The sequence below is a fragment of the Pyxicephalus adspersus genome, chromosome 12, assembly GCF_032062135.1.
Source record: "Pyxicephalus adspersus chromosome 12, UCB_Pads_2.0, whole genome shotgun sequence".
In the NCBI taxonomy this organism is placed as follows: Eukaryota; Metazoa; Chordata; class Amphibia; order Anura; family Pyxicephalidae; genus Pyxicephalus; species Pyxicephalus adspersus.
This window is the reverse complement of record NC_092869.1, coordinates 22719030-22742769: the sequence shown is the minus strand read 5'-3', so window position 1 is coordinate 22742769 and position 23740 is coordinate 22719030. Positions and strand designations below refer to the sequence as shown.

The 23740-nt window shown below is 35.5% G+C and overlaps 1 protein-coding gene across 14 annotated transcripts in view; it reads right to left on the bottom strand.

Moving 5' to 3' along the window:
• RYR3 (ryanodine receptor 3) overlaps nucleotides 1-23740 on the bottom strand; it is a 300041-nt gene that overhangs the window by 78644 nt on the left and 197657 nt on the right. For 4 of the 14 annotated variants that reach the window (XM_072428468.1, XM_072428475.1, XM_072428472.1 and 1 more), the window contains 11 exons: nucleotides 22335-22465; nucleotides 19422-19742; nucleotides 17738-17978; nucleotides 17519-17606; nucleotides 16494-16586; nucleotides 15735-15749; nucleotides 11095-11265; nucleotides 9274-9333; nucleotides 8591-8719; nucleotides 8219-8331; nucleotides 5680-5779 (listed from right to left, as the gene is read on the bottom strand). In XM_072428468.1, the coding sequence (XP_072284569.1) occupies nucleotides 5680-5779; nucleotides 8219-8331; nucleotides 8591-8719; nucleotides 9274-9333; nucleotides 11095-11265; nucleotides 15735-15749; nucleotides 16494-16586; nucleotides 17519-17606; nucleotides 17738-17978; nucleotides 19422-19742; nucleotides 22335-22465 (1462 nt within the window). Of the gene's footprint in view, nucleotides 1-5058; nucleotides 5156-5679; nucleotides 5780-8218; nucleotides 8332-8590; nucleotides 8720-9273; nucleotides 9334-11094; nucleotides 11266-15734; nucleotides 15750-16493; nucleotides 16587-17518; nucleotides 17607-17737; nucleotides 17979-19421; nucleotides 19743-22334; nucleotides 22466-23740 lie in introns of all 14 variants that reach the window. The other 10 variants (XM_072428469.1, XM_072428474.1, XM_072428477.1 and 7 more) reach the window with 3 other exon arrangements.

Genomic DNA, 23740 nt, shown 5'->3' with positions numbered 1-23740 from the left:
TGTATTTAAATTTGAGTTGGCTTCAGCTCTGGGCGTCTTATTATTACATTTTCAGGTGAAGACAAATCAGGGATAAAGCCAACTGCTGAAAATACATACAAGAAACCAGTCATACTGGCAGAGCTGAAAAAAAGAAATATGAAAACAGAAAAGAAAAAAGATTCAGGTCAGAAAAAGTACTAAAGAAATGAAATTGAAATAGAGATGGCAGCAGTTATATTAAGTCTGTAGACACAGTTTGAATGCTCCAAGAGGATGCATCTTTCACAGCTTTTAAACACAGGAGTTTGTGAATAATATGAGGATGTCATGAGGCTCCCTTTCATTCAGAAATACTAAAAAGTAATGTTTAACAAATGGGAAGACATAGTTAGCTTTACAGACTTTGAATTTTACTGATATGATCAAATACATTATTTTTAGAAAGATGGTGCTATTCATTGCTGGGATACAATAGGACAGAAAAACATGCAAACCATGTAGCAACATGGTGCAGGAATGCCCCTGATTTCCTTGGCTTCTGTGCCATTAAGAACAATATGTATATTAAATAAAATAATAGGAGCTTTGGGGCAAAAAAGATTGGTTTTACACTGTCTGTTTTGCTAGCAAAGCACCTAAATTAAGGAGCTCAAGAAATAAATGTGTTGGAGGAAGACTATCTCTATTAGACTTCTTGGACTTTAGGGACCTGATTTATTAAAGCTCTCCATGGCTGGAGAGGATACACTTTCATCAGTGTAGCTGGGTGATCCAACAAACCCGAAATGGATATGGTCCAGGATTCAAAACAACTGCTAGCAAATTGAAAATGATTTTAAGAAATCCATTCCAGTGTTTCTGTATCACCCAGTTTCACTGATCAAAATGTATCCTCACCAGCCTTGAAGAACATGAAGCAATAGGAACTGTTAGGATGCTAGCACACCAGTTTTTTTTCATACCTACTTAAACAATACTGCTGCAAAATAGGACTGTTTGCTCAATGTTTGATAACATTCTCCAGTCATGGGGGACCTTGCGCCTAGGCCCAAAAAATACCTGGTTAATGAACACATAATTGTGTGGAGTTTTGCTTTTAATTATTAAAAAGCATGCATTAAATTTCACATTGATGGTTCTATATTAGTTGTTTAGTTAATTCAATTATAACCCAGTTTTGCTAAAAAAAAAAAAAAAAGGGGCATTAGGTTTTTTTTTGGTTTGCATGGATTTGGTTTTTAAATGACCTTCAAATCCAATGAAAGTCTTAGGACATTTTTCTTCCATGACGCTAATCATAAAGCAGTGGTACAAGGTTTTAGACTTTAGTAGTGCACTATTGCAAAAGAAAAAAATGAATGGGCTTTTATACCTTATAAGTCTAGCATTTCTAAGATAGAAAATTAATCAATATGCATTAAACCAATGGATTATTTGTCACAGTCACACAGCTTGGTATTCATAAATGAATGTCCAGCAATGATATGCATAGTCTTGGTTTTATCATAGTTTTAAATAGTTTATGTGGAGCATAGCTAATAGGTTGTCACAGATAGGACTAACAGGGTCACACCAACCTGTTAGTCCCATCTGCTGCAGCTGAGGAACAGACTCATTTTGGACCTTCGTTTCACCCAATCTGCTGATTATTACTCCGTACCCAATGAGATTATATCTGACACAGAAAAACAAAATGTATATTAAGTGGATCCATTGGTTCCGGTTTGAGCGTCTTTCTCTCTTGCTGCTGGAGGGGGTCCTCCTGTTCCCCACGACTGCATCCCATGCCAGTCTTAGTCACACTCGATACTTTATACTGTGGTTTTACACCCTTGTGCATTCCATCTATTGAGGTTTTGTATAATCCCTGATAAAGCAGATAATTTTTGCGAAACGCGTTGGATTATCAGAATCCATTACAACATCTCAATGATATACACAATTGTTTGGTGCTTTGTACGGAGCATTTTTATGGAATTTCCATCCATTATTTTATGGCTTGTGTTTAATAAAAGATTGTTTTTTTTATATTTGAGGCTATTTTGTGACATGTACTGAACTGCCTTTAAAGTCCCACAAATACACCTACCTTTCTATGTACTCAAAATTATGTGGAGCAGAAATAAATTCTGTGAGAAATTTTTATTACATGAAAAATTTTAATATTTTAAGACATGAGTTTTTTTCAAGGGATTTTTTTAGAATCAGATATTCTTTCAAGCAAAACTAATATTATCTAGATAGGGTCATTTATCAAGTTTCAGAATAAACACGCATAGTAATAATTAGAGTAGCAAAATGTACTGCAAGTTTATATATGTCCCTAGCCTTAGGCTATGTACGCACGTCAGATGATTCTCAGCCGATACCGAGTCGAAGGGCTCGTTTCAGATGAGACGCTGACGTGTACAGAGGCGTCCAACGTCGTTCGGATCTGTCCTGACGCATCCATGAACGACAGGAGACGAACTTCATACTACCCTGTTAATGATCATCCATCCACACAATCTCGCTGACCCATTGGCTGTTTTTAAAATATTGGGACCACCCCACACAGTTTTTTATTAATTTTTTTCCTCATTTATAAAAAAAAAAAAAACACAACAAAAAAACACTACTTCTTTATGTTGTCACTTTCACCCCAGGCAATGTAATTCTTACACAGCCCTGGTCACAGTAACCTGCCATACTAGCCCCTATCATTTGAGTTTCTAGCCTTTGTCACTGTCAGTTTAATTACTTTAAATTTTACTATTTTATTATTATTTTGACATTTTTATTGATTACTATTTTGAATGTTAGCAGTGACTGCACTTTGTGCCTTGGTCTATACTTGAGTTCTTGTATTTTTTCTATTTTAATGCCAATGTGGGATGAATGTTAGGTTGAATTATTCAAATGAAATAAACAACATTTATGTGTAGATTTTCCATACTTTTATACTACATAAGCCAGTGACAATTCCTTGAGGATGCAAACAGAAGGACTTTGAAGGTAATTACAGGGGATTAACTTCATAATAATTACATCAACATTTTTTTAGCAGTTATAAAAATACTCAGTGTCATTGTAATACAATTAATTTAATTGAATGCCTGAGATATCAGCGTTTGTGTTTGAATAGGTATTGATAGGGAGTCTTTCGTATTGTGAAGGTTAAAGTGTCCCTGAGTATAGGAAAACAACTTCACAAAAGGTATAAAAAAACAGATAAAATCAGGTGGGTTGCTGATACAGTTCATTTAACAGCAACTGGGAATAGAAGGGTATATGCATAATCAAATTCTACTTTGCAGCTGCAATACAATTAAATGCAGAGAGCAAGGCAGAGTTGTATATTATACTGAGCCTTATACAGGCATGTAGATACAAATAAGCTACAAATTCATGTCAATGTCCCCAGGCAGTTTATACATGAAAAAACAAAAAACAAAAGTAAAACCCAATCCAGACTGTACATCCAATTTCACTAAAACCAAATATATCCTACATCTTCCCTGCTCGATCCAAAAAAAAGTTTTGGTTGGATATGGACTTTTTTGTATACCCCCATTAAAAAGAGTCAGGCTTACACTGGGGTTCTGCTTGCTATGTTATTTTTCTTTATTTTTTTTATGACATAAGCATGCTGACAATGTAACAGATGTTCTACATGTCTTGGCAATACTGTTATGTTTCAACATACATATTGTCTTATGTATTGTTTCTTTATTCTTGGCCATTATACTATGAGCCTTTGTTTGTATTTACCTCCACTTTGTATCATCACGATATTTTGTACTGTATTTTCAATGCAAAACCTTATAAACATATATTTACCCATAAATTGTTGGGTATATCACAACTCATTGTTGGGTAAAATCCTACTACTTGTAGAGAAGTCCAAATAAACCATGTAATGCACCTTTGTAGATGGGGATCTAAAGAATGTGAGCTATACAAGGTTCTATTTCAAGATAGTAAAGTGCAAACAGGAGAAAAACAGATTTTTCTACTCTACATATGGTGCCATGTTTTCTGTTAGGTTTGCAGCAAATGATTACATTTAAAAAAAGCTGAACATATATGTGGTATATATGTAACATATATATAGTTCTATTCTTTAAATCATTTTTCATTGGCAGTTTTCCACAAATCATTTGCCTTAGCACATTTGTATTGTCATTTCAACAATTTTTCTTCATGTCTAGTATGAATGACACAATAAAAAAAATCAAATAAATCATAAATATGTTGTGTTAAAATGATTTGATTATGATGACAGCATACCTAGAAACTGTGGAAATGAAAAGGTGAAAACCTAAGTTACTAAGTTTGGAACAGTCATAGTGTTAAAGTTAAATGTACAACTAAAACTTTTTTTTCTGTTTTGAATAGCTTTGAGAATGTTATAACCCCTAATTGGTTTTTCACTGCTAACCAGGGCGACCTCCCCAATTATTCAGGAAGTATGGACTTACTGCCAGGGGATCTAGAACTGGGTAATCACTTGCTACCAGAGCTAGCTAGGGTTAAGATTAGCTGTTTTGAGGAATGGAGAGGAAATAAGTTGTCAACCAAGTACAAAACATAATATGTATATTATGTATATATGAAAACATGAGAATTTAGGTGGGTATTATTCAGTAAATCACACAGCAGGAACCATTTAAACATTCCAAATGTTAAAATAATAAACACTTATCTGAATATAAATGGAAAAGATGTACCCATACTTCTGAACACAAAAATGAGTAATTATTCATAAGTGGTCTAATTAGTACTTTTGTAGTTCAGAGCAAGTTAAATTAATAATTATTACTGGGGAAGTCAGTAAACTTTCTACACTGTGTTGATGTTCAGATTTTTCACCTGAAGAGCCATGCTTAACTATACTAATTAGACCTATTAATCATGGTGGAGGACCTATTAACCAGAAGACAAGTGAACAATGTGTGATTAGGTACATGTTGGGCTATGTTTAAAAGCTGTGAATGAAGCAAACTTCCTTTTAAGATGTAACTGATTAGAAGCAATACATATTTACTAATTATCTCTTTGTGGTCTGAGCCAAACTTCAGCTAATCCAGTACTTACAGCCAAATCCTGAATTAGTGTCTCCTCAAAGGAATTTTCCTCCGTTTCTATCCAAAGTTTCTGATAACCATGGAGTAAGAGGTTAATAGAACGGTGCCTGGCAGGGGGTGAAAGTGGGATCAAGAGGGGTACAAAAGAACAAAATAAAAAGAAATTAAAATGTTCAGGTGATCCATGATTAGTAGGGTTTGGAATCTTGTACAATTTAGAAGCTCCTGATTGGTCAGCAAATTTCAGATTAAAGAGATATACTGGTAGTTCAGGTTCTACCATTTTTGTATATATATATATATATATATATATATATATATATATATATATATTTTATATATATAGTTTAGAGAGAAATTTGCTGCTTATGAAAAACAATAATGCTACATGAACATCTGCAACAGTGATTGCATGTTGCAGGTGTAAGTAGAAAGTATGTTGGCAATAACTTTTCAAAAATCTATCCTCAACTAGTGGAGTTGGTGTTTGGAATCATTTAATTATAAACCTTGAAAATCTGACCAATCAGAATCTCTTGGCAAAATTGCACAAGCCAATGAAAACATCACATCATGGCTGGGGTGGAGTACTTGTGTGCACAAGGAGAGGTGTAGCCACAAGTTACATTACCGTTAACACGAGTATTAGACTGTCATAGTCTGAGTTCTCATGTACTTTTTCCAGCCATATACGTTGGTAGGAGCTCAGGAAGAAATTGTTAATTTTGTGTCTGAAGAAAAGCATATAGGTTTTTATTCAAGCGCCAGCAACACAGGAAAAGTTCACAAATATTAAATGACTTTCTTAAAAAGACGTAAAACAAAACAAAACAAAACAAAAAATAGAAGTAAAATTGGCATTGATTATGATTTGAATCAAACTACATTCTTATCCTTTAGTTAAAGAGGATAAGAATTTTCTGATGCAAAAAAACAAACAGAAGGTAATTACGTTTGGGTGCAATTAATGCGTAAACAGCATTGCACATGCATATCATGTAGCACTGATCTAACCAAGACAGGCCAGACAGTCACTGCCAAGGACAACTTTGGCAGGGGATTTACCTATACTGATTTAGAAGGACTGCGAGTATGCTGTACGGTTTTGTCTAGTTTGGAGATCTTTCTTGTGATTTTTAGCAATACTAGCTAACAGAATGCACCTAAAAATGTACCTTTACTGAACTAAATAGCCTAACTACTTTGGTCTCAGTAAAGAAAATGATGGTAAATATGCTGCAATTTACAGTTTAGAAGTCAAGGTTTAGGGATGATGTTAAAGTCTAGACACATTTCTAATGTAGCAATAATTTCAAAACTCTTAGACAATGCTGCCATAATATATTAATAACTAAGCTTCTCTTCTCTGCAGATTCAAATTATTCACAAAGCTAAATTGTGTTCACAATATTTACACTGATGAATAGTATATTTCACTAATGAATAGTTTGATTAGGTATATTTAAAAAATTTTGCTATTAGAGACTGGGCTAGGCAGTGGTTCCAGCAAAAAGTCACTGCAAAGTAACAGATAGGAGCAACATTTTATCTAAACCTAGGTAAAACAATTTGCTTCAGCATAACAACTAATTTAATAAGTGGGCGTAGATACAACATGAATGTGACAGATAAACTGTAAGGTCATTGTGTTAAGCCCCAGTAATGATTCCCAGCAAATATAAGGGCCGTTTACAACCCCCCAACCAAGGCTAGCAAGCAATAAGCTCCTGCCAGCAATAATAAGTCTAGGGGAAAAAAAACAACTAGGGGTTATTGCTGCAGGATAAAGCATTATAACTTATCAAGTGATATCTTATAGCAATAACCCCCCGCCCAGCAGTATATACAAAAATTATTAATCATATGTTTACCATTCATGGCCCCATAATTCTCCCCTGAGCCAAGGCTCAAGGCTTTGGTGGAGTAGTGTGTCAGTGGCGTTCACTACTACTATGGATGTGGCCAATCTGATTTTCTCCACGTGTACCATTTTAATGGCTTTAACTTCAAGAATACTCAGCACCACCATTGTTGTTCTTGTTCAGCAGAGAAGCTACCACTGCTGACTGTCAACTGAACACAGATTTAGGTTGGAGAGTGGGGGGCACAAGCACTGCAGAGGCTACATATGACAGTGTCAGCTATGAGGTCTGGGGGTTACAGTAGAGAAGCCTTGAGGTGACCACCTAACTTGCCTTACCATTTAGTAGCCCCAGATATAAGCTAATAAGGTTAGTTCAGGTCACACCTTACCATTAAAACAAGTATAAAAAAAATATTTTTTGCGTATACTAAAGTATTAGGATTACATTATTTGCACAGTCTGCAAAAGAGTACAGACAACCAGCTAATAAGAACAACATGCTTAAAATCCTAATATAGCTTTTTGTGACATACTAATCCGTGCCTTCTATATGCATGTGCAACTCAATTTATGCATGAATTCATAACTTGGCATACATGACGCATGCATACCTTATGCATAGATTCATGTATACCTTTCATGCATATATCCAATGTATGCATGTTAAGCTTTGTTGGAAAACTCTAGCCATTGCCACATACTGAGTGTATTCCCTTCTTTGCCCGTCATTATCAACTAGCTAGGAAACTGTCAACTAATACATTAAGAACATATAGTAGTGCACAAAGTCTAAATGCTTGCCTAAATATTATCAAAGTTAAAATTTTGATATTGATTGAATTTACTTGCACATATTCTTTAACATAATAACAGAGTGGCAAAGCTGTGTGAAACTTGATATCCGTTTATACCAGTACAAGAGAGAGCCCTTATAGAGTACTGTTAAGAAACTTTTCATAACAGTTTATGACATTGCACTAATAGATGTTACCTGAGGACTAATATAATTATGTTGACTGGGAACCCAATTAAATATTTTATTGCTCAACCTAACAGTCATCTAGCATGTTTACAAATCACTCATGATGTAAACATGAGGGAAATGATAGCTTTAGGCAAAGAACAAGTTCACAACAATGCAAATTGCAATGTCAATGCAACACAGCATAGGAATAAAGCACAGAGCTGCATTTTGGGTTATTCTGCTGCAAAGATCACTCACATAAAGGACATTCAGAGCCCCTAGTAGCTTCAGGCTCAACAATAATGACAATGAAAGAAATAGGACACATCTCTTGAGCCTAACCTTGGCAGATTGTATAAGGGAGCCATACGAAAACAGGCCACAACAGCTCGCTTCCTCTGCTTTGACAGGAGCTTGTGCCAGACAGCTTTTTTAGATCTCAAGGGCTGCTCCACCTGTGGTCAATGTATGAAGATAAGAAGTCAGTGTCATTAAAATGGGGAATAAAAAAAAGAAATTCCCTGAAGACAGTGCAAAGAATGTCAATTAAATTTACATTAAGCATTTCCAACAAAGAGATAGTGACTGACATGGAAACTCTAGTATTAGTGGTATAATGCATTTTAAAATACATGGAGTCTGTTTTTGAAATTGTAAATAATACAGATGGCATTGTTTGACTAAGGGAGGCCCTCAAAAGTTTTTTATCTTTACCTGTTCAAGATGGAAGACAGCAGCTGATATTTTTTGAACACGCTCTATAGCTTTTTCAGGATCCGTCTCCTCACTTTTTAGAATATCCTTGTATAGATTCAGCTGCCATTTCACTGCAGGGTCTTCCGACTGGCAGCAAGAGAAAGACAAGTATAGTGTTTAATATGTGGAGGACAAATGGAGACTGGGTAGCACAGAAGCTTGTCTTAAATACAAATTTGCTAACATCAATTAGCTGTAAATGAAGGAAATCAAGGATAATTTGTACAATGCCAGCATGGAACAGCAAAATAATTGGGCCCAGGTGTGTGTCAAAAAGGCATTTCAAAAAGGAGCTGGTAAACCGAGCAGCCCTCCATTACTGTGTGCTACAGGTCGCAGAATTGCTGTTTAAAAAAATAATCATGTAAATGAATGATTACAATGCTTAATCATTTCTCCTGCTCTTTCAAGTTGAGCCCTGGTAAATGCTGACAGACATGATAGCATACACCAATGCCCAACTGGCTAATATAGAAAACAAAATGATGAAATTTAGGCAACATTTATGAAATCCAGTAGTTGTCATTAATTGCATAAACTCCTTCTGCAAGAGAATGTATTTTTACAAATGCATAACGTTTCATTTTTTAATACAACCTGAAATAAATGATTTTTCATAAACATAGAGTTTAGAACCTTACCTTCTCCTGCAGGTGGAGGTTGTTACGTAAGTGTTCTTTTACTTCTTCATCGGTGTCTTTCTGTAAAGAGTATAGCATCAGAAAACAATGTTTAAATGCTTTTGTGGCTTTATGACATCTTTACTGATATATTCACTCCCTTTTCTTCATGTTGAACTACATTTGTTGTATTTGTTGAAGGCTATACAGAAACTAGTGTTCTCCTGTTCTGTCAGTACTTCATCAGAAGCAAAACAAAAAAGGATAAACTGTAGTAAGGGAAGTGATTTTAGGAGCTGTCCATGGTACTAGTATGCTTGGCCTACTACACTATACACACACTATATGCGTAATTTAAACAGAACTTCCATCAAGACTTTTCTTTCTAGCTTGACATAGAATGGGAAAAGGTTAACGTATCTCTCCGGATTTTGTGTTCTGTGTCCCTGCTGGGGAGATTCACCCCTTCTTTTTGTAATGATGAAGGGAAGTGAAGGGAAATAAATGTTGACAGTTGCCACTGGCACATGAGTTAACCATTATAAGTTCCTGTGTAAATTTTCAATTTTAGGATTTTCCTTATCTTTAGCGAGATAAACACTTTTTAACAACAGTAACTCTTTACAAGATAGGAATAAAAGAGCATATAGACTGTATTGATATTTGTTTTATTTATATATTTTATTTGGTATTGTATTCCTGTCTTATAAAGAGTAGCTTTTGTTCAGGTAAGTTCTACCTTATAGAGATTTTTGGCGAACTTTTAAATTTAAAAGGCTCTCAACTTTTTCTGTTCTTTCTCAGGTTGAATTAGTATAGTTCTTATTTTTTGGGAGTCATAAACCCTTACGTTGTCCTTCCCTCACACAATCAGAAGGGTAAGAGAATGCAATCATACTGGATGCATCTCACACATCAGGGGGATGGTCTGAATGTCTTCACCCACAAAGCATTTAGAGTGGTTACTTGACAGTGGCAACCTGAAAACTGTGAGTACTATTTATTACCTTTTTATCTTTATTTTGTTTGGGGTAATATATAAGGTATGGATCCTTCTGGGCCAGTCTCCACTGTCACATTTTGTTGTTAACTTAGCATAACCAGTTTGATTATAACTTGCTGTTGGTCTCCAAGCCCCAATCCATATAAGTCATGGTTTCTTTATACTACAGTGATGAGGGCAAATAAACCTAAAATTGCTGTATGCAATTTGTAATACACAACACTTTAGTATTAGCATGCATCTTCACTATATCATTGGTTCCAGATGTACAGTTGGCCCAGGGGTATAAAAACAAAACATTTTTATAGGTCAACAAGCTATCCTATTTGGTATCTGGGTCCTTAAATGCTTTAACTTTATTGTCACAGAAAAAAAAAACATTCTGATCATATAACCATTTGTCAAGGCTTTTTTTACATTAAAATGTACAGACAGCACCAAATTTTTGAATCTGCTAGTTTTCCTTGTGTTTGTATTGACATCAATCATGAAACAGGTAGCTGTCAAACTAACACAAAGGGTATAATCTTTTCCCATCTTTGCTGAAAGGCTAGATTCAGAAGAACTGTGTGTGCACTTTATGCAAAAGGAATTTAACTACAGACTAATCCAACATAAAGATAGAAATGCAAATGTGATATTTGTAGGCTGTGCACATTCCAAATGATAACAGCATTTATTTGCAGTCATCAGCAAATCAGGACAAAGATAATTTGTGTATAAATGAATGCAGAGGGATACACATTTTTTTCTTACACACATTTCTCAGCCAAAATACTAGGATCACCATTCCAGGAATATTAGAAAAACAGCAATTTTTATGATGCTGACGTACTTACAAGGCTATATCGACTCTTTGCAAGTGAAATGAGTTCCTGATCCCCTGGTGTGCACATGTTCAACCCAATGGGTAGCATCTTCTTCAAAGCAGCAACAATCAGGGATGTTTGTATAGAGTAAAGGTCTCCTCTGCGCTTCGTTCTTTTCCTCTCCTGATCTTGCCCTCCAGACTAGAATAGTGACACCATTAAGGAATGGTTAGAGACCACAGTATGTTTAGCTTGGACCGAAAGGGCCTCTAAATATTGTCTTCTACATTACAATTACTCACCCAAAACAATTACACAGGAATCAGTATTTTGCCCTGTACTGTTTATTACCACAAATTCCTAATTTGTATTTTGTATAATTACCTACCAATAACATTTGTTGCTGAAAATGGCAGCATAAAAAGAATATTTGTCCAAATTCATACAGAGAAAAGCTTACATTTAAAAGGCAAACACTAAAATAAATAATTTTCTCCACTGGTGCCCTCCAGCCACTGTCAACTTCACAGTATGTACTTTATGAAGAAAGAGACATAGTGTATTCCTGGCAAACAATACAGTTCTGCTGGTACATTGGCTTTCCATAGAGAGCTTTCCATATTCCATTACTGGCCAGTGATTAGCCAAACAGAGAAAGGGGAGTACAAATGTCAGATTGTTTTACTAATTGACAGCTGCTGTTGTCACTGCCTCAGAAGTACAGCAGGGCTGTACTGTTCAGCATGAAAAATGTCTCTTTATGCACAGTCACAAGGACGGTGGGGGGTATCAGTGGAGAGAACCATTTATTATAGTACTGCCAGAAATACATTTTCAAGGTGGCTGAAGCTTTTTTTTTATTTTAATTATAAACATAAATGCTCCTTTATACATTTGAACTGCATATCACATTAGTTGAATTTACAGTAATCATAACAGTGATGTAACAACTATTCAGGTGTCATGTATGGTTCATGTCTTGCGTATCTATTATGCTCAGCATTGTGCACATGGTAATATTAAGCTCTGTTCAAGCACTCTGTTAAGCACACATTTAATTTGGTCACCTAGCATAACCTCATATGATTTCCAGCAAAAAAAGGCCATCCCATCCCTGTAAATCGTACTGTTTATTGTTGCCCAATACCTGTAAAAAGTAGGACACATAAAAGGAACACAAAAAGATCCTGTGTGTTGCCATATTTCTTCCTCAGTATGAGATAGTTTGGAATAAATTTGTATTATGCTGCAATATGAACTTACCCTATTTTGCTGTATGGAATTAGTGCTGGAAATCATGATGTAAACAGAAACAAAATGTTTTAAGGTGCTATTACCTGGGCTACAAATCATCTTCTTTACAAAAAAGAGGAAAGGAGGCAAACATGATAATTGGTTATACTGTATATAAAAACTTGATATATACTGTATATAAAAACTTGATATGTGTATTTAAAAACAATATGCTGCTTTACCATTAAACTGAAAGCCTTCTTGAACAAAAGAAGGCTCAGGTGTTCAAAATGGGTTCAGTTTTGCCAATGCCTGCCTACAGCCCCCCCAGGTACCACATCTAGAAGAGCACATTGGATGAATACATGTGGTTGTTTATCTTATAACTTTGGTGTTTGCAGTGCCCTTTTTTTAGCAATGGATAGCATAGAGAATAGTCAAAATCTCTGTCAATTTATTTTGCTATTTCTGTCCCATTGGGGAGATTTCATTGAATTTTCTGGAGGGGTTCTTGGAAGTGAGAAGAAATCTCTATAAACTTAGAGGAAATTCCCTCTTTATAAGAAGGTTGTCCCTGGAAGATACCTTGTAGAAGAAGTAAATTATACTGACTTTCTGTCAACCAGCACCTGGGTGTACTCTGTACTTACCAATTATTTATGTGATGTCATTGTTGATTCCTTTTAAAAAAAAACAAAAGCCCCCCCCCCCATTCCCCAAGAGCACATTCCAGTCCAAGGATGCAACATTACTGCGGCAAGCAGAATATTGAACAACCCAACATAAATTAAAAGGAGATCACTCATTTATAAAAGCCAATAAGCACATTGTGATATATCTGTTTAATTTGTCAGTAAATGCATTTTATTTTCAGATTCCCTAACTACCTAATTTATTCCTTATAATTTACTTATTGACAATGATGATAGAGTTTACAAATAGAGAAAAACAAAGCCTGCAATGACATTGCCACCACTTGTAATACACAATAGACAATACAGAATATAGACTATAGACTAGATGGAACCACAAGTTTGACATCAGGTGAAACATATTGTACTTCAAATAATCATGAAACAAGGCACATCAAATAAGTAGTCCTAGAACAGCAGCCCCTCTGTAATAAAACAATGGGAAACGAAAAAATGCTAAAACATGAACCAACCAACCCAGTTGTAATTCATTTACAAAGAAAATGTGTTGATTGTTTTTTGTTATAAAAAAGATAGCAAAAGCAGTATAATAAAAAATGAAAATATTGTACCTGCATAAAAATTCAAAGAGTTTGAAGTTGCCAAAAAAACAGAGGGACTAATGCTTTAAGACCGCAAGTCAAAGCTCTGAGCTACGCAAGCGTGTAGCAAATCGTATATTGTGATTTTTGCTGCAAATCAAGTGGTAATGTTTTCATTAAATAATGTATAACATAGCAAACAACCAATCAGTATTTGTAGAGATAAGGGCCTGTATAAAGAAATGTTTTGAGTCACTAAAAGGGTCAGTGAACAAACATGTACTAAGGAATCTGTAAAAAGAGTCTAAAAGCATATTAAGGCCACCTACAAAACCCCTTGGGCTGATTTCAAAGGCAAATTAAAAATTGACAAATTACTGCATATGCTCTATTTCAAACAATTTTAGATTTTTTCAAAGGGAAATAAATACAGCTATGTAGAGATAGATTAGTGTTGACTATCTTGTGCAGCCATTAATGTCATATTTAAATTTAGAATCAGGATTGACATTGTACCTTTTCAGACATGGCTGATCCTATGAAAGTGCCTCAAGATTGTAAGCTCTTCGGGGCAGGGTCCTCTCCTCCTGTATCACTGTCTGTATTAGTCTGTCATTTGCAATCCCTATTTATTGTACAGCGCTGCGTAATATGTTGGCGCTATATAAATCCTGTTTATTAATAATAATAATAATAATAATAATAATAACCTTTAGCACTGATCTAGTAATGGCTGCCCTCTTGTGCACTGTTACAGACAGCAACATCTCTAGATAGTGCTTGCCTTTCTAAAGCTGCTTAAAGCCTGGCTGCCCTTGTGTACCCTTGTTTAAAGCATGGCTGCCCTTGTGTACTGTTGTTTCAAGCATGGCTGCCTGTGTTATCTTCTCAAAGCTGACTTGACAATGATAAAATATGTTAGGCATAGCTGATTTCTGATACCTTCTCTTCCATCTATTTAAACTTGCATCAGAATGTATAGCCATGTCTACATTTCCATGTTTGATATGGTTTCAGGAACACACTTCATGTTGAATGAATTTCAGGCAGTGTATCTCTTGTAAGAAAAAAATCACTAAACTACATGTGTATGAAAAAAATGGCTTGCTGGGCATCAAAGCTTTGCTTGCATTTGTGCCTTTAAAACAGGTTTCTGCAAAGGTGATCTATGAAACGCACTAATATAGGGAAACACATTAACTATACCCAATTAGATGACAAACTACGTAAAAAAAAACAAGAGTGGCGTCACAAGAGTATTTTATGATGCATGAGCTAAAGATAATGCTTTGTTTTTACAACAAAACGTCACACAGTGTGTGTACTATGGAAGAGTGCAAGGTAATACATTATAAAGGTGTTTGCACATTTAATTTGTGCACAGGCACCTTCAAAGCTAAATAGAAAAAAAATATCTAATGAGCCAATAAGTTTCTCAGAAACTTTCAACAATTCAAAACACATTTTAGACTAAGGGCAAATGGGAACTTTTCATTCCTGCAACCAGGGAAGGGTTTACTCTAACTCTACATACAACAATAGAGTATGGAATTTGTGGTTGCACAGTTGCGTTTCCCATCTGAAGAAGCAACAATGTATTAAAACAATATTGTAATTTTGCAAAAGAAATAACATACTCTATTACCCTACTAAAATGTTAATGGTCTAGGCCCTAGCCTATGCTGTTTTTTTTACCTATAATAGTCTTCAAACAAGAGAATCATCACCAAAAATGCTAAATATCTGAAAGGATCAGGGCATTTTTCATGGCCTTTTATGCTGAGATTATAAAGCAATGGGCTCTGTCATCATTTTTTCTAGAAGTGACTTGAATTGAAAACTCTGGGTATCCTTGCCTTTGGTTAATAAGTCAAAAGATTTGTACTTTGCACAATAGGAAGTTTGTAATACGGGTTACACTATTTAATATGTACTGGGTATATTCACTAAGTTGCTTAGGTTAACTTCTGTCTTTGTAAAAGTCAACTGTGCTTACTATAGTCAACAAAATATATTGTAACCGATTTAGGAAACTTTTATGAAATGACGAAAAAGTAAATATGTGACCCTACACAAAACAATCACCGAATCTAAACGGAATGATGTGTGTCTGCCCTTGGTGACGCCACTGCTAACACTGATTGAACATATGAATGAATGGAGCCAGGCTAGCTAATACATAAACAGGTCATGCATGCTGTACCTTCACTTGTATGGGCTGTGTGAAAGAAAAATGCAGGAGACAAGTAAGTATAACAGATGGAAAATGAACCACATATTTCCTTAAGTATCTGTGAGATGATTAATCAATTTACAAGTACATTTTAACGCAAATGTAATAAATACCAATCAATACTAAAACTTTTTTCAAGAGTCTAGTTGTAAAAAAAAACATTTGAATGGAACCCTATACAAGAAAATTAACCCAGATAGCTTCTATCCAGGATAAAGGAAAATGGCTTACCATACTTACCAAATTGTAAACCTTCTAGAATAATTGAGCTTACACAAAGCAGACTAAATAGTAACTAGAATGTTTTAGCAAAGACTTTATGTTGTCTAATTTGTAATTTAGCTTTTAATTTCTTTGTTATTCTCTTGTTCTATTTTAATCAACTGGAAGAGGTCTTCCTTGTTTTCAGAAACCCCTCTATAGACTAATTAACAACATTTCCCAAATTGAATCTTGGGTTAGAATAGCATAAATCAGGGAGGAACACATTTATAAACAGACCCTTTAGATTGCAGAATATCTGGGGTTGTCTAAATGTTATCATCCACTGCTCTGCAGAAGTCCAAAAGCAGAAAATGTATTTTGTGCTTGGATAATACTGTCTCTTAAAACATATTTACAAGAAAAATGTAAAAGGACATAACTAAATGTAAATCCACTAACCAAAGTGTTTAGCTAATGAAACATAGTTCAAATGGCCACATGGCACACATTTTCAAGCAGACTTACTTTAGACATTTTACTCTTATTGTTTCCAGTTAGGAATGCCAGATTATTAATCTCATTTTGAATCACAAAATTCTGTTCTTCTCTTTTAAAATTCTAAATTGTAACAGAAAAAAAGGAGGTTATGTTAGAAAAAAATCACATATGTGCACTATTAACATTTTTAAATCACCAGTAAATCCCATTTTTGAGTGACTCCCATGTGCAGGATAGGATCAAGTAGTAAAACACGACCAAATATGACCTCAGCAAATCTGTTGAGATTTAAAAAATATAATGCACTTCATCGCTACACTGAAATATGGAGCAGTTTAATTTTACGAAAAAACAACAAGCTGTTGGAACAGACAACATAGTTTGATAAATGTATAATAGAAGGCTAGTCTACTAAGAGCAAGAGGAGAAATATTGTTGGTATGTCCAATAAATTAGAAGTAAAATGTGATACACGTTGGGCCTAAATTATTAAAGCTTTCAAAGACTGAAGAAGACTTTAGTGGGAGAACCTGGTGGATCCAGCAAACCTGGAATGGTTTTCTTAAAATCATGTTTTTAATCCTGCACCAGATCCATCCCACATTTGTTGGATCACCTATGTTCTCCTATAATAGTATATCCACAGTTTAGGAAAGCTTTATCCAGTCAGAAAGAGTTTTTGTTTATATCTGAACTATGTAAGCATTTTAAGGTTCAAGCTCATTCACATGCTCTTAAAATGAAATTAAAATACTAAATACTATTACTGATTGGATTCATCTACCTTATTACATCGTAATATGATCCCTTAGTCATGATTTTACATTCTACAAATATTGCCAATCTTTATAACGATGGGCGTCACATTTCACTTCTCATCTATTCAAGGGTTAGTTTTTAGTAAACTTTGTCCTGTTGAGAGAGTTAATAAGTAAACCAATACATAAACAAGCCATATGATCAGCCATTTAACAGACTTTAGCAGCCACTTAATGTCTAAAACTATACATATACAAGGAAAGCCATGAGTGGTATAAAGAAACATTCCTTACATGTGATTTGCACCAAAGAATGAAAACTTCAGCCACCATTCTAAACAGATCATCAGAATCAGCATCTGGTTTTTTGAGCCAGTTTGACCTAAATTGCATGAAAAAGATGACAATTATTTTTTTCAGTCTTGTAATCTTACAATCTACATATATATATATATATATATATATATATATATATATAAAACACAGAAGACTGTGGTTGCTGCTCCATTGTACCTGTTGTTGTCTACATATCGGATCAGCATAGGATAGAAAGCATAAAGATCTCTACATAAAACTGCAAACTCATCCAGAATAAGTAACTCTGCTTCCTGAGTGTCAGACTTGCTGTCTGCTTTCAGCTGCTCCTCTTCCTGCACAATCTTTATTGCTTTTTTCTTCAGTTTCTCCAGTGTGGGAATAAAATGGCTCTTTAAGAGATCCGGTTGAGCTTTGCTGATTATCGGCTGAGCATAGACTGCAAACAAACATCAAGAGTATGGATAACAGCATAAGAACAAACGTTTATAGTGGGGGTTTCAATTGCATAAAAAAATAAGTTGAAAATCAAAAACTCCAAATAAATATGTTTCACCCAAATGACAGTTTAACAAAGTAATGATGGCATCTTTAACTCCCCTTGAGTTCTAATTCTGTCCGTATTTCCATGCAAAAAGTGTTACATTTTTTTTGCTTGGAAATTTATTTTACATTGTAGGCTATGATTCTAAGGTATAACTCACCAAAATAGGTCTAATATTTAATAAATGTAATAATAATCTTTGAATAAAAAAACACAAATATCTGTTTAAAAAAAAAAAAAAGAAAGTGAAACATAATATAACTGTACAGAAGCATGTAAAATATATATATAATAAAGGTATATACATATATTATATGAAAATTTCTTTGTATTGGAACAATACAGCCATTTTGTATTGAATCCAATACAAAATTATTTAAAATTCCAGCTGATCCTCCCACCCGCACCGATGCATGCATCAATGTCTGCGGGAAACCTCGGAGATCATCTCTGCAGTTCGCGGCTAGAGATCAGAGGAGCAGGACGTGACCCCAGGACATGCAGGGACCAGCGGGATTCCGGAGGACGCTGACGGAGCAAGGTAAGTTTTTTTTTTTTTAAGTTTTAAGCAACCCTAAGTGTGACTCGGGATTACCACTTTTTGCAGGTAAAATCCACCCCAAGTCACACTTGGAATTACCGCTAGGGGGGTTAATGCACATCTGATCTCCTAATAAAATTACAACTTTATTTTCTGAGTTTTCAAAACAGTAAAACTGAAAGACGGGGAATAAAATGGGGAAATCTCCCTAGTGGGTTGCGGGCAATAGGGGTTTTAATCCTTCCCTGCTCTAAAAGAATATCCAGTAGTTTCTGCACAACAAGAAAGAATTAAAGCTTTACAAAAATTTCCATTGTCAGCAACAGAAGTGAACATTACTTTTATCCTGTATCTGTCGATGATAATCCAAATAAACAGCCAACTGCATATGGACAACTTTATCAAACATATGCAACTATCCAACATGTAATATCATTTTTTCACTTTTAATGATCTTATAAAAAAAATGACATGTACAACAAGGAAATAACAAGAATCTGTTTTCTTCGTCTGGATCAATCAAGTTTTGAAGTGACAGTAGAACCAGAAGGAGGATACAGAACTGTTACTGTTTAGACAAAATGCTCAGTCTATTTTTTGTTTGTTTTTCTATTTCGTTTGCCAGAGTAATGTAAATCTGTTACATAAAGCAAGAGGGCTGTCAGGACATGATAGATGTCAAGTGGTTTACACATAATTCCTTTAATACTTTCTTTGAAAGGTTTTCAGTTCTGCTGTCTGGAAATTCTGGACATTACTTGTGATGTAAATCCACACATGATCAGTAGAAGGATTACCTGCAATTCTTTTCATCCAAGACGCTTCATCTATTCCCAGATTGTTGTTAATTATTTTCAGGATGTTGCCCAATATGACACTAAGATGTTCTGAAGTCACCTGAGTACAGCATGGCCTAGCATTTTCTGGCACATTTTCAGTGCCTCTTTCCCACCAATAGGAAAGATAGTTGCATAGCATTGGAAGAATGACCTCAATGACATGTGGCATCTCTGTGTACCTAGCTCCAGATTCGGCCAAGTCATTAATTTCCTTCATAAGACCCTCTAGGTGTGGCATTTCTGGACACATATCTTCCACTGTATCTGGCATACCTAAAACTAAAAACAAAAATATTTATTATTACTTTTTGTCAGAAAAAATGCACCAGCTGTTGACACATTAATAAGCAACTTGAACATAAACATGTGTACATAGAAAGGTAGGTATATTTGTGGGACTTTAAAGGCAGTTCAGTACATGTCACAAAATAGGCTCAAATATAAAAAAAAAAATGTTTTATTAAACACAAGCCATAAAAAGAATGGATAAAAATTCCATAAAAATGCTCCGTACATAGCATCAAACAATTGTTTATATCATTGAGATGTTGTATTAGATTGTAATTGTGTCCCTGTTAGTCCCATCTGCTGCAGCTGAGGAACAGAATCTCATTTTGGACCTTTCACCCAATCTGCTGATTATTACTCAGTACCCAATGAGATTATACCTGACACAGAAAAACAAAATGTATATTTAGTGGATCCATTGGTTCTGGTTTGAGTCTCTCTCTCTTGCTGCTGGAGGGGGTCCTCCTGTTCCCCATGACTGCATCCCATGCCAGGCTTAGTCACACTCGATACTTTATACTGTGGTTTTACACCCCTGTGCATTCCATCTGTTAAGGTCTTGTATAATCCCTGATGAAGCAGATGAATTCTGTGAAATGTGTTGGATTATCTGAATCTTTTACAACATCTCAATGATATACACAATTGTTTGGTGCTATATACTGAGCATTTTTATGGAATTTCCATTTTTTTTAATATTTGAGCCCATTTTGTGACATGTACTGAACTGCCTTTAAAGTCCCACAAATATACCTACCTTTCTATGTACTCAAGAATTTAGGGATGTTGGCAGTATATATCAATTGGTTTGAGTTCAGGCAACCCATTAGCTATATTCAACTGAGAACATATGTTTCTATGGTATTTTTTACACAAATTCTATTCTTTTTATTTACCATAATTCTGATTCAGATTCTGTGGTATCAAAAGATACAAGGGCTGCTGACTGTCCTTTTTATTGGTGGAAACCATTTGGTCATACAAAAAAAGGAAGCCAGGCCAATCAAGCCACCAATCATGAGAAAGAAGCTCTGCCTCTTTAATGCATGACTTCATGAAGCAGAACCTGGAGAGGAAATGTGAAGATTCTGTAGTGCCGTGGTCCAAAATAAAGGAAATGCACAGCTTGTGTGAAAATGTGAAACACCAATGCTGGTGGTATTGTAGTGGCTGGATTGTGCTGGGTTTGAAAAGTTATTGTGCTTGGGGAAGGGGGGGTATTTTGGAGATGTTTTTGTGCTAACAGACTTTCACTTTTGAGTTAAGCAGCATGACACAGACACATGTACACATGCACATGCATCCAATGTTTGGCCTCTGGCAGCGCTGTGCTTCCCTAGCTATTTTCATTCATGTATACACTACATTTCTGCAAGGTCAACAGGTCAATTGCCAAATTAGGTCATATTCAAACAGCTCCTTTATTTCCTCCTTAAAAGATGTCAGTAAAATAAACCTACAATTTTCACCAGTCAGACCCTAGTATTATTATTAAAAAAAAATAAAGAGATAAATTACTGCATGCAGGGCAAGATTTCTTACTATTCTACCCAGGCTGTGGACTAGGGCATCATGACCACTAGGTACTCACTTTTACTTCTGCAGATCCCTCAATCCCTTTTAAGCTTTTTTAGATTGGGTCCTGCACTGCCCCATCCGGGTATCAATGATTTCTTCTTTCAGCTTCTGGCTACGTCACTCAATCTCTAAATGGGTGCAAGATCAGGTGACATAGCCTGCTGTAAATGGGAAAAAAAGAGTGCCGATCTCACTGCCCATGCGTGAGATTGGCATTACCCCCACCCCTATTAAAGAAAAAGCTTGACCTCAGGTATGCACAAAAGGAGCTGCCAGAAGCCACGTGGGATACTCACTCATCACAGGAGGCTTCTAGCAGCTTCTTTTGTGCATGTTCAAGGTAGAACTTTTTCTTCAATGGGGGTAAGGGTAATGCCAATCTCACGCTCTGTGCTCACATTCAGTCTTTATCACTGTGGCAATTGAAACCGAGGGGGAGGGGCTTCATTTTTTTTAAAGGGTTTTAAACACCCAAGGGTTGTCTGTCCTTTTTTGTAAAGTAAAAAATTTAGTGATAGGTCCATTTTAAAATTATAACAACTTAAAAAAGGCAGAAGTCCTTCATGAAAAATGGCTGCATGGCAGGATTTACTTTCTGCCATGTATTCCTTACATCTTTTCCCCAGGCTGTTTTAGTTTTCCTATGTGTTGGGAGCTATCAGTAGAGTGGTGCTGCACTGTACAGGTGAGACACCACACAAATGCTGAGATGGGGCAGAACCGGAAGGGGGAATATGCTAACAGCAAGGACTTTTTATTATCCCCCAGCGCAGACTGCAGCTGGCAGCCCTGGTAGGAGATTGAGTGAAATTTGTGGGATTACCCAGTATCAATAATATCTGGGGTATGAGGAGTGTGTAGAAACACATGTACATATCATATGTATGTGATCTGACTATAGCCTGGACATATTTTTTATTTAAATTTAAGTATGAAAAATACCATGCCACCTACTAATAGATATAATGAATGATCATACAAAGCGCACAGGCAAATGATACTTACTGGCTCTCTCCCGAGGTGATTTCGTATTGAAAACTGAGAGTGGATTGTTGTGGTTTAGAGATGGCTCAAGAAAAGCCACAGGAATAGCTCCAGCAAGAGCTGCAAGACATTCTCCCAGGGCGGGTCGCTGCCTGTAAAGAAAAAAAATGAAATGTAAAAAATGTATTAACAATTTGAACAGTGAAAATTATTAAAGAATGGGCTTCTTTATTTTATTTTTTTTTTGCAAACTGACAAACGCAAATAAATTTGGTTGATTGTACTCTATTGTACTTAAGTAGACATGGGAAAATTTATTGGGAACCCCACTATACACAACATGTTAATTCTGTAACAAGTGCCAACCAATAGGATATTAATAACTGGTGGAAAGCTAATGTGTTCATTAGTTACCATTCATAATACTTACCTCCTCATGCATGCAATGCACTTCTCAGTAGATTTCCCCATGTTTACTTAATAAAGCTCGACAATAAGCTACATTCACCTCTGCATCTACCTTTGCTTCTCAATTTAAAAAGAATAAACAATCAATGATTGGGCTCTATTTGTAAAACAGGGAATCTGACATTCCCACAAACATTGTCCTGTGGGAATTAATTACTGGTAACACATGAACCTGGAAGATTACATGAGTGAATGTTTAAAGGAATGTCAGGTTCCCTGTTTTTTAGAGTCCATAGTATACCTACAGTATATGTGAATGCTAATATAAATACATACCATATTGCAAATAATACATTTTTTTTTTAATTTTATTTACTGGAAAATATTTTTTGCTTACATCATATAAACAACATACAGAATAACAAGTAAAGGGGGAAGGTAGGGGAGGGAAGTGAAAAATCTCACATTGATTGGCATAATCATATAACATATAGACATACAGACTACAAAACATAAATAAAACAACCTTCTGGCACCAACACTCAAAATACACATATAAAACATATCAATTTGCCAAAACAGTGTTATATGTCATAGGCCTGGAAAAGGAACTGTTATCATTCTGATTAGAGATGAGCAAATTTTTCGAAAATTCGATTTGTCCGGTTCGCCGAATTTTCCGAAAAGATTTGCTTCAATCCGAATATATTTTCGGCGAATCACGTTAAAAAACGGCTATTTCCGGGCTGCAGAGAGCCTTGATAGTGGTGTAGAACAATGTGCCTTGCAGTAACACGCATAGGGAGTCTGCTGTGGTAGTGAAATAATACTGTGAGTCAGTATGACATGCAGATGACAGTCGTCGCTATTAGAATCATTGCACGCTTCACTTATTTGGGCAGTCACGGGGCCAAACTGACCAAATAACTCAAAACACACCTAAAAGCGACGAATATATTTTTATTTTTTACAGAAATAGGCCACTAAACGCTTTTACCACAAATAACTGCAACAGTGAA